General features: G+C 30.7%; 1 protein-coding gene across 2 annotated transcripts; it reads right to left on the bottom strand.

Moving 5' to 3' along the window:
- Positions 1–667: 667 nt before the first annotated feature.
- LOC120090418 (S-adenosyl-L-methionine-dependent methyltransferases superfamily protein) lies at positions 668–6,994 on the bottom strand. 2 transcript variants are annotated; one of them, XM_039048062.2, is made up of 7 exons: positions 6,626–6,994; positions 5,080–5,745; positions 4,643–4,853; positions 3,545–3,830; positions 2,607–2,993; positions 1,790–1,867; positions 668–1,210 (listed from the first exon to the last, which is right to left on the bottom strand). In XM_039048062.2, exons 2-7 carry the CDS (start codon positions 5,716–5,718, stop codon positions 970–972), a joined length of 1,842 nt encoding a protein of 613 aa, XP_038903990.1. In that variant the 5' UTR covers positions 5,719–5,745; positions 6,626–6,994; the 3' UTR covers positions 668–969. The 2 variants fall into 2 exon arrangements, with proteins under 2 accessions (XP_038903990.1, XP_038903988.1); XM_039048060.2 differs by having other exon boundaries at positions 6,563–6,994.
- Between the last annotated feature and the right edge of the window lie 5,321 nt (positions 6,995–12,315).

The following is a 12,315-nucleotide window of genomic DNA, read 5'->3' on the forward strand; positions in this document are numbered from 1 at the left end:
CTTGAAAAAAAAATGTGAAACTAGAGATTGAAGTTTCTAATTTAAGATATATGAGTTAGTTAAGTTGGATGAGTTCATATTCAAGACAATTGAATGACCATTTATTAAGGGGCAAAATAGTATTTTCATGTGGTGGGTTCCTCAACTTAAAGACTCAACTTAAAGACTGGAAAGATAAAAAAGAGGTTAGAAAAAATAGATTTTAGAAATGAGGTTACTTTTGAATTGGAAATAACTTTTTGGATCAAAATCGACAATTTTCCTTTATAATTTTAAAAGTTTAGAGACTAAAGAAATACAAATCTCAAAATTCAAGGACTACATTTGTAATTTAACCATTTTTTTTTCTTTTTGCTAAATTTAACATGTGAATTAGAGGAACTTGAACTTCCAACTTTTAGATCAAGGGAATATTCTTTTAACTAGTTAAACTATGTTCAAGTTCACGTAAGATTTCTTTTAACTAGTTAAGCTATGTTTAACTTCACATCAGATTGTTAAAAAGTTTGTAGATTGCAGCATGTTTGGACATAGGTCCTCAATAATTTGAAGGGATAAACTACAGTCAAGCTGAAGGAGAAGGAGAATGTCTTCAATATAATCAACATGAGAGGAAGTCTAAAGCACCACAATAGAGGAAGTAAATGTGAACAAAATTTAGAGCCTGTTTTTGGTGAATAAATTAGAACTCTTTTGGTAATAAATTATGAATCATCAATATTGCATCTCAGTTTCTTACGTGTACCATGATCACATCAACATCCTTGACCAATTACTTAGGCAGATGAAATTACATAACCTGCCTACTATATTTCCCTGTGATCAATCTCAGTATTTCTTTGCTTAATTTTACAAGCTCTCTCTACTTTACCAATAACACTAGCTTACACATGAATAAAATTCTAAAAACAAAAAGGTTCCTTTTGAGAAGCTGCTAAAAATCTAGCATTTGTTGCTCTCTAATCAGATCTATTCATCACTGGAAGTGCTGTTATGTGAGCTGCTTACAACCCAGTACTGTTTAACAGCAACCATTATCTTCTCTGGCACAAGAGGACCATCCTCATGATCCATCAATTTCACATCCCATCTCATGCCTGCAGCTATCTTCTTCACCTTATTCATGACGTCGACCCCATCTCGGAGGATGACGATTCCCTCTGGTCTCAAAACACGGTCCATCTCTAGAAGTATGTCCTCAAGATTGCAACTATTTATTGTTTCAATGGTGAAAACCAATTAGAGATTGTTATATCACCGGTAGATCCAAAAACTTAAAATAGATTAAGACATATTTAATCACTTCAGTATAATCTCAATACATTTCTTCATTAGTGGGGCTCAAAAATTGACATGAGATCCAACAAATGAATTACCAACATCGATCGAGAAGGAAATGATACCTTAGTAGATTGAACACAAGATTTTCTAACTTTGACAAATCATGGTTGATTCTAAAAGCTAAAACTTATAAATAGCAAACATCATTCCCCCTAATGGTCACCTCAGTCCTGTATATGGATGAATTTGGATGCAGTAGATCTGGAGGCTTCATTTGTTATTAATAGGAAAAATAGCACAAACCACTCCTAAAAGCCTGAACTATAAGAGTTGTTACAATCACACTCCCTACACTTCAGTTTGATCAATCAACCCCCCAAATTTATGAAATTGTTGCAATTAAATAAACCTATTATGTCTTCTAATGACGGCACTCAAATAAGGCTATTATGTTTCCCGGCAAAGTTGAAGTGTAATTATAGATGAAGAAGAAGATTAAAATACTTACTTGTTCTCGTACAAATCGAATACACCATTTCCATGAATGAAGTCATATGTCCTCGGGTATGTAGAGAAGCCCTCACACCTTGAAAAGAAAAGATCAAGTTGAGACTAAAGGCAATCAACTTATTCTATTGAAGATGATGAATTTTCAATACCGTTCACTCTCGAATCATGTTTGGGAGTGAATTTGAAATGGCTAAAATCAACTTTTGTCATGTTCAAAATCACTCACATACATGTCTAAATCATTCCAGGTCAATTTAATGTATAATTTTACAATTCTAAATACAATTTTCATACAATCAAAATTGATTTCGAATGATTACGAGGGTGTCTCTAAGTGATCTTGAATATAATAAAGTGATGTTAACAATTTCAAAATCACTCCCAAACACTCCTTTAGAGTAGTGAATTTATAAACTCCTTCCTTCATTGCATAGCAATTGTATTGGTTAAAATATTCCTAGAAAAATCTGAAAAGTCTCATCTATAATACATGTGGATTAGGAACTGCAACTATCTAACTTCTTATGTTCATCCTCTTCGGATATTTCCTTTATCAATGAATTTGTCTCTTATCCAAGAAAAAAAATGTCAGTAGAGACGATTTTCTTTTTTTGAGACAGATGGCCTCAAAAGCAGGCAGCCAAGTTACTCAATATGCCAATGTAGTTCCACTTACAGCTATGTTGTGATTTCTTTGAATTCTCTACTAATACAATTTAGTTTCATAAACTCTCTTTAGAAATACTAAAATTACAGAAATCTAAATTCAATCAAATGGCTTTAACTGGGAAAGGAAAGAGATAGAAGGAACGTACCAATCATGATACATGCCAACAAGACCTCTCTCATAAATGGCTCCTAGAGTGTTCTTGGAAATTGTAGGCACAACATTCATTACCCAAGAATTTTTTGAGTGAACCGCAGCTGCAAATCCCCCGAGGTTTGCATTCATATCCATCACATTCCTATATCGTGGGCTGCCAATCAAGTTATTTATCCTCTTGTAAGCATTGACATGCTTCCTCCATATTTTGTTGTCCTCTTCAAAGGATTCAGCTGTAACATCTGGAATTAGACCCTCGGATATTCTGGGAGGTACAGCAAAAAGCCGTGCTGGGAACTTCTTCAATTTCCCTCCTGCTACTTCTCCATCACTTGTTACCTCGGGAAAAGGGGTGACGCATGTTTCCATTTTCTGGTACCTGTACATAGAATACAAGAAGAGGAGAGTGAGAGAATGCAAAAATGAGGGTCATAATTAGAGAAGTATTCATACTTAAGTATTGACTTTAAAATTTTGTATATCAGAACTGTGTGGATTAGATTGAGTTGGACTCAATACCAAAAATAGCTATTTCCCAAATATTGTCAATCTCCAATCAAATCGAGCATTTCTGAACATAAAAGGATACTATTCTCCAAATGGAGATAGTCATAAGTTTTCAATTGAACATGGGAAATAAGATGACTTCTATGATATGACCATTCATACGCCATCCAGAGACCAGATATAATTTGATCCTGGGCCATTTCGAAGTGATTTAACTCAATACGCCAAAAGTTGAAGCTTAGATGTAAGATAATGAAGAAGCCACGATACTGTACTTGCTTCCTTTAGAAGGAAAAAGAATAGAGCACAACAATGATAGATGATTACTAAAACAATGTACAAAGTAATTTATTTAGCTTGTAGCAGTAACATATATCAAACAATATGGATAAGATCAGAAGAGTGTTCTCTACACAAACTCACCAGACATCTTCTACATCATTTGCTTCACATATTTTTGCAGTCTTCTTCCTTTTACAGGATTTGTCATTTTCCTTTTTCCTCCAGATGGCAATATCTCCCTTCTCATATTTTTTCTCCCAGCAAAGCTGCTCGGCTAGCTCTTCGATTTTCTTCTGCTCTGCATTTAGATCCTCCTTAGCACGTTTCCATGTCTGGTAATAGGTCTTCCAGTTGATTGGAGGGCCAGATAGGATCCAATAGCCACCAGGTCTGAGGACTCTGTCAACTTCCATCAGATACATACCATCTGTATCCACAAGTCCATAGCTTAGAGATGGATTGATATTTAGATCAATGTAAAATAAAATAATATATATATATATATAAACAGTGATGGATATTAGGATCTCGAAATCATAATATAATTACGGCCACCTGAAGTTCTCAAAAGGTACAATTTTGGTGTCATCCAAATGAGGCCTAAAACTCTCTCTGCCAACTGCAGATGGGCTGAGGTAAACTTGTTAAAAGAAAGAAAGATAATTCTATCCATTAAACCTATAATAGCTACTTGCTAGGTTCTTTGGCTAGAGAGGATTTATAGAATTTTCGCAATTGGTTTTTTTTTTTTTTTTTTAATCTTTTGTTGCGCCTAAAAGATTTTTCTTGTCTGATGATTTTGAAGTATTCTCTCTCTTCCCCCGTCCTTTTAAGTTCTACTGGCTCTTAGGAATGGAAGGATGCCTCTCTTTTCACATATTTTTGCACTTTTTTATAATTTTTCCTACAATGAATAAAATGTTTCTTATAAAATCACACTTACACAGACAAGCATGTTATCTAAATGTTGGGATTAACTAGTACACCTATCATTATTGTTATCGTATGTTAAATATTGGTTCTCCGTTTAAATAAACTTTGACCACACCCATAAAAAAACAAATCAGCCGCAGATAGCAGACCTTTAATTCATCGTCCGACCATTGATAGAGAAGTCTCCCAGATCTAATTGATTTGGGAAAATTTTGAGTTCTTATGAAAGAAATTAGAGAAGTATATTGGAAACGGTACGAAATTTAAAACAAGATATCATGGAGTTCAATCACTCCAGATACTAACCATTTGAAGTCCATGGTATGAGGCATCTTGAACACTGGGCCATATCAAAGGATCTAGATGGAAATGGAAGGCGTATACTACCCAATACGCCAATAAAAGCAGGTACACCACGCTCAAGTGCAAACTGTATCTGTGCTTCGTGATTGTCCCTTGGTGCAAACGACACGGCTAATACATTTCTCTTGAACAAATATGCACCCCAGCTAGCAACCTGTGTCAAATTTGGTGTAATTAGGGTGACAATAAGAATATTTAAGATCTAAGGTCTGAAAATACAAAGTTCAGCAGCAGGACAAAAATTAAGAATGGAATGCTAGAGAACAATGTAAAAAATCGTTGAACATTTATAGAATAATGCACAAATAATTACATTCTCAACCATGCTATCGACACTTTCATGCAGGAAGATAGTTCATTAGTTTTTGTCAGAAACATACCCCACAACCAGTATCCAGAGCTGTTCTAATGGAACCATCTGCAATTGGAATAACTGATGCTAGTTCATCAATATATGCATCGGCTCCTTGAGGAAACATTGTCCCACCACCAGGAAATTTAAATACATTGCCCTGAAACTCTACCCAATGCTGATTTGCCTTCTCAACTGTCAGGCTCTTATATGGAACATTGGCATAATGAACATAATCACGGCCTTTAGGCCAAGGAAACGGAGTCATATAACCTTTGGGTGCTGGAATGAGGCAGTGCAACTTTTCGTCTACTGGAGGACAATGCCTTTCCCTGTATATCATATTCTCCCTAGGGAATCTCATAGCTCGGTCTTGCTCCTGGCAAGGTGTATAATCTGTGTACTTTTTGTCGCATGGTTTGAAAACCTTTGTTTTTGGTTCAGTAGATTCAGTAATCTCGATACTATGATGAGTTTCAAAGTTCAAGTCTTTAACAGTGTTGCAATTTGATAACCTGGTAATTTCCATTGCTATGCTATCTCCTTTCCCAAATCCACTTCTCTGCCATGCTCCCAAAATGTAAAAGAAAAGGCATAGACCAATCACAGCAAATAGAGATATAGGACCTCGGTTTCTGTTTGCCGGCAAATTATGCTTCGAGCCCATTATCTAAATGTGAAAAATCTTTTGAATCTGCAACAATTTTATCTAACTATTAGAAGCATGGACTTGGAGTAGATGCTATGATCAAGCAAGCAATGATTTGCATTAATGTTCAACATATAACGAAAGAAAACATGGAAATCAACGTGAGATGTATAATTTTCACTTCACTAGGCATTTCAAGGTTTACAACCAATAGTTGTCAGATCACAATTCAAGAATGATCAAAAACCCAGAAATTAGAGGTGGGAGAAATGGTGAAACTATAACACATACAGAATGCCATCATTTACAAGTTGGATACTAAAATAAGAAAAAAATGAAAACCACCAATGAAGTAACCAACCAAACATTACTGTCATTGATCCATTGTCACTTGCAGCAAAGCAATACATATCTATTCATAAAAGGATTAATAGAATTTGACATTCTCCAAGAAAAGGTATAGATTCGCATTTCCCTTCAACTTTTTTTACCCCTGTCATAATCAGATTCAGGAAAACTCAAACAAACTTTTAAAAAAAATCAGATCGAACAACATTTTGTACAACAGTACAAAACTGACAACTCCGGTCGAAATTTATACTCCCGATGGGTCCACTAAATCAGACCTGCTTTCTCCTAACAAACTTCAGTACAAATTTCAAGTTTCATCCATTTCATCACAATACAATGGCGACACAAAATCAAACCCATTTAACAAAAGATTTTCATAATGGAGAAAAATACAAAACACAGTAAGAAATCTGCAAAATTAAGCTAAAAAAAAAGCTCAAACGATTGCATCGGGAAGAATTATCGAAAGAGAAAGCAGTAACTAAGATCTAATGAATCAATGAACTTGAACCTGCCCAAGTACGAAGGATCTTGAAACTTCACAACCAAAATGACAATTACTTCAAAAGGGTACCTCCGACGACGATCCGGCGAGCTTTCCGATTTGCCCCCACTGAGCTGGAAAGAGAGATAGAGAGAGTTTGTGCTCGACAGTGGGATTGTAGGATCAGTGAGAACGATGCATTAAAATAGAAAAAGAAAATAACTTTATAGCTGTGAAGAAATGGAGGATTTAAATCTGAATCGAAAAATAATACAAATCTCAATCCGCCGACAGAAATTTCTTATAGAAATCCATTGATTAGCGAGGACTCAAAAATTAAAACTCGTGTTATTTCTTCTCTTCTTTTCTTCATTCTTATGAGTACTGTTCTATCAATTTGTCATATTATATGTCAAAAAAAATTATTTTTATTTAGTCAAACTTATTCCGACTTTTCTTAACTTTTCAGTGGGCTTTTTTTATTTTATATATATAGAAAATTATTTTAAATGATAAAACTATTTAAATTATTTATTAATAATAGTATTATTTACGATGGGTCGTGATGTACTATCATCGATGTCGTGTTCTATCATAGATAAATAATGAAATTATATTATATTTATAAATATTTTTGTTTATTTTTCTATATTCGAATATAACTTTATATATATATATTTTTTTTATGAATAATGAAAAACGTTTTCTTTTGGGGTATATATACCATCTTTTCCTCCTTCAAATATCTTCTTCAAATATAAATAATGCTTTTGTGTTTTGTCACGTTTCCTTTTAAATCATAGTTTTTTTTTTTCTTACAAAATCTTTTTTAATTATAGTTAATAATTTATAAAATAATGAATTATAAATTCAAATTAAAGTAAGCTTATAAGTAATAATTGATACTTAAAAAAATAGTAATTGACATCCAATTTTTTCTTGAGATCAATAAATTTTTATACTAAATGAATTATAAATTTAGTTGATAGTCATTTTTAAAATGGTAAAAATTTTGTCCAAAGATATGAATTTTTTAAGTCTATCCAAATATGATAGAGAATCTAGTTTAGAACACAATCAAATTGGAGGTAAGAAAACTTTTCTTACGTTTCTTTTTAATTTTTTTGATGATGATATAATAATATCTTGCTATATTTGCTAACATGAGCTTGATTCTACTTGTTATGATTTATGCTATCTACTATGTCGTATATATAAGGTTCAAATGATCAAATATCTCTACCTCTATGTGTTGTTGAATTAAAAATAAATAAATATCTTGCTATATTTAAAAAATATAATGTATTTAAATTATTAATATTTAACCGTTCATAATTGAATCTAATTAAACATCCAAGTTTATTAATTTATTTTATTTTTTACTAATTTTCAAATGTTTTTTTTAACACATACTTCATTAAGGCAACAAGCTACCCACAAACAAAATCATCATGAAGAATAGAGGATATCTAATCAGAAAAGCAAGAGTCTTGACAGGTCTCATGCACGTCTTGAATAGGAGAAGAAGGCATGGTACTAAAACAATCATATACAGCTCAAGCAAGTGAGTGGGCAATAAAATTACACGAATAATTACACTTAACAAGAAATGACATTCCTCTGAAGAGCAAGTTTCATTCTAGCACTAACCATTTTCTTAGTTTCTAAAAGATCAAACGACGACTCGTTGATTATATGGATAATATTGACCGAATCAGAGTCAATGATAAAGAGTTGGCTCGACTGCTCTAACAATTGAATTAGATAAAAGAGCCCCAAATTGATGGTCTTACATTCCAACAGTTTAATGAGCTATGATCAACATGCTTAAAACCAGTACAAATAGAAGATGCATGAGAATTACAAATCACTCATCCAAACTCTCCGAACTTTTTCTATCTACTCCATGAGGCATAAATATCGAGCTTCCAGCAACCATCCAAGAGAGGGACCACCTATCCGAACTTCCACGACTCTAGAAACTCATCAGAGTTAGGAAAAGAAATATGCCTTCAAGATTGGAAAGCAGGGAGTTACTTCAACTTTAACACTTGTTAGACACTAGACTTTTTACATGGGGATCCCGAGTTAAGCAGGTGATTTCTATGGTTCCATAGATTTCACATAACAATAATTATCGTAGAAAGATCATTCCTCAAGCTTACTCACGATTTAGTCGCAACAAATCTATAGTTGATCACTCTTCCTATAGTCATCAAATAGACCAAATAAATCAGGAAAGAAAACACACTCTAAATAAACAAATAGTGATAGTGTCAATTTTTTTCTATATTATCCTAGATTGGAATTGAGTCATTGATACTCCTCCACATGCATGATTTTTATTATTAATTTTTTAAAAATGTTGCTTTCAAAATTTAATGTTCAATTTAAGCCCAACTCAAATGATTAAGATATCCAACCAACTAAGATATAATTAAATAGTAAGACACGTGTCTCTAGTTTGAAATCGTGGATGTTGATCCATGATGGTAATGTTAAGAAAACAAAAAAGATTTTAAAAAATTAACGATGAAATGTAAAATATAGCAATTCAGAGTTAATTTTGTTTTGATATTTAAACTGATAAAAAGAAAATATTGAAAAGACAACATTAAAATGAATAAATGAAAAACAGTTAACCGACACCTCGGAGTGGTTTCCTAATGGCCTATTGGTAGCCAGCATTTATTACGTCATAAATATGGTCCCATCATCAATGCTTATTTTCAAATAAAATAATTATGGTGACAAATAACTCCCAATGTGAATGGCCATCCTCTAAAGTCGAGAGAGAAAAAAAAATCTTTTTGAAATTATACTCTTCCTCCCTGTCGAAGACATTCTACTATGTAGCTCAATTAATTATCACAACCTTTTATAATTATACTGATATTTTTATAGTACAAAAAGAACCTTTTGTTGTTTAGTTTTGTTTTCTTTCATGTTTTTTTACAATAATTCTGACATGGGAGATCGAACTTTCATCCTTAAGAAGGAAGACTATATCAATTACTGTTGAACTAAACGTACTTTATTTTTTCATATTTCTTTTGATGATATAAAAGGACGTTTGAGGCAAGGAGTAGAATTTTGAACTCCAAAGAATTGTGAACTCTTGAAACCTACAGTATAACAAGTTAATAAGACATAAAATTGATGTTTTTAAGTTGTGCAACCCACGAATTTCTTGGGCCAAACAAATAGTAGAGTTCACAACTTCATACTTCTCTACCCCTATTTCCTAACTCTCTAGTTCAAACACTTCCAAAAAGTTGTGTACAAATATAAAAGGTTTAAAGTACCAATGACCTAATATGGAGTCTTCAATCCAAACTTTATTTCATTGATATATTTTGCCTAAATGATTAGCTTGTATGTAATTTCACGTTGGGCCTCTTTTAGTTCATGATCATATGGATACCTTATGTAATTTCACGTTTAAATCATAAAAAAAAGTCCACATAATTTTATCCCAAATAATCTCTACGGATTTTTTTTAAACAATCATATTTTATGCTTTAATACCTTATTCCTAAAAATCTTTTTTTTTTCTATAAAAAAAAAATTAATATTTTATCTCTAATATCTATTTCATTTTAAATAAAGGGAAAACAAATTAAAAACAAATCATATTTTATTCTCTATTCTCTTATTCACAATTTTTTTAAAAAAACACACATATTATCTCTAATAATCTCTACTTCACATTAAAATAAAGGATTTTAAAAAAAAAATAACAATCAAATCAAGTTATGATTTGAGATCTAATTTTTTCTATAAATATCTCATTTCAATATCTAATTTTCCATCCGATATTTCATTTCTTCTCCATTATCTTTTTCTTTTTTTAAATTTGTGTTATATATATATATATATATTAATTTTGTTAATAGCAACCTCCTATCCAATGTTTCTTTTCCTTCTTCTTTAAGAAGTTTAGTGTATGTTTGGTTTGTAATCTTGATTCTATTTTATGTTTTTAGATTCACTTAATTTAGTGAATATGTGTTTGACAAACAACTCGAATTCTTGAAATTGTTTTTGAATTTTGTGATCCAAATAGTATAAATTTTGACAATATTTTTATGTTTTCATTTTATCCATAATTTGAATTTTAAAATTTAAAATGTAGAGTTATATCAAATAAAGATAAAAAAAAATATATATTTAGAAATATAGTATGTCATGTTATAAACTCCATTCAATCTTTTAAAAATTAAAATAAGTATTGTAGTTTATTATAAATTAGGTTAAAATCCAATTTTTGTGTCTTTGGTTTTGATACGATTAAAAGTTAGTCCACATCGTTTTAAAATTTAGAATTTAGTTCCTATGATTTGATAATGACTTCACATATAGTCCATATGGTTTGTTAAATCTTTTAAATAGTTCCTATCGTAGGGACTGTTTTTTAAGCTTTTATCAAATCATAGGTGGTAAACTCCAATATAAACTATAAGGCCTAAATTTTATCTTCTTCCAAAATCATTGAGACAAAAATTTTAATTTATCCTATGAATTATATCATATTACAAAATAATAATTATACAAATTTTTTAACATAAAACCATGTTCATAAACAAATTAATAATAGTTTATTGTCAACTAATATTTAGTGAGTAACTATAAAGGATAACTGCAATTGGTAGCATTTTTATGAATAATAACCAAGTGTATAACATCATTTTAAAAAATTGCAAATATAACCAAGTCTATCAGTGATAAACTTCTATCATTGATAGACTCTTACCACTGATATGGTCTATCACTGATAGATTATTTAAATTTGACCATATTTGTAATTTTTTTACATTATGTTATATCTGCTAATAGTCTAATATCTATATTGGCAACTGTCCCATGTTTAAATATAGAATTTAATTTATGAATCTTACTCCCAAACACATATATGAAAACATGACATACAACTCTATTTTCATTAAATCCCTTTTTCAAATTTCTGTTTTCAGATTTTTTTTACCAAACAGGCCCTTAATTTTCATGTTTCAAGTATCTCTTCTATTTTTTATAAGAAGGTCACCCCCTCTCTCTTTTTTTTTTTTTTTTTTTTTTTTAATTTTTATTTATGTCCTTTTTTCAATTTTTTTCCACCTTTTTAATTTTCTAAAGACATATAGAGTTATTTAATGTAATTTTTTTTATATTCTTTTATATTTTTTTTATACACATAGAATCTTACATATTTAAGAAAGTGGTCAAAAGATCTTGCTTTTCAAGTTCAGGAAATTTCTCAAAGTTCAAGCAATTTAGAGACCAAGAAAGTAATTGTTTTCATGTTTTTATAGTTTTTCTTTTCATAGTTTAATCTTTGTAAATACATACCAATGAGTTTAGAAGTTTATAATGATTATTACTATTTTTTCAAGTTTTTGTTTTTTTCTCTTTTCGAATTTGTAGTAAATATATACCAATTCATCTTAGTATAATTTTGAAATAATTTGTAAAATCAAAATAAAATTTAAAACCATGAGGAAGATAATTGCAAATCTACAATAATAATAATAATAATAATTTTTAAGAGTTTATGTATGCATAAAAATAAAAATAATAATTTTGTTTAAATTAAAATTTGAAAAGTTAAAATTAAGAGCATAATCAAATCATCCAATTCAAGATAAATAAAATATAGAAAAATTCTATGGTTTAATTTGAAGTTTAAAATTAGGAGGGTAATCAAATCATCCAATAAAATTAGGAACAATTATCATGATTTTTTTAATCTATCACGTGTAGCTCCTAATTGTTTCAAACTCTCT

This window comes from Benincasa hispida, chromosome 11 (assembly GCF_027475165.1).
Source record: "Benincasa hispida cultivar pf3 chromosome 11, pf3_genome.v1.1, whole genome shotgun sequence".
NCBI classification, from domain to species: Eukaryota; Viridiplantae; Streptophyta; class Magnoliopsida; order Cucurbitales; family Cucurbitaceae; genus Benincasa; species Benincasa hispida.

What these genes read in the sequence shown, in the direction of transcription:
- LOC120090418 (XM_039048062.2), bottom strand. Translation starts at nt 5,718, where the DNA reads ATGGGCTCGAAGCATAATTTGCCGGCAAACAGAAACCGAGGTCCTATA. An exon ending in CTCTGGATACTGGTTGTGGG is followed by an intron (nt 4,854 to 5,079) that starts GTATGTTTCTGA and finishes AATTTGACACAG; the next exon opens with GTTGCTAGCTGGGGTGCATA. An exon ending in CATACCATGGACTTCAAATG is followed by an intron (nt 3,831 to 4,642) that starts GTTAGTATCTGG and finishes TTGTGGATACAG; the next exon opens with ATGGTATGTATCTGATGGAA.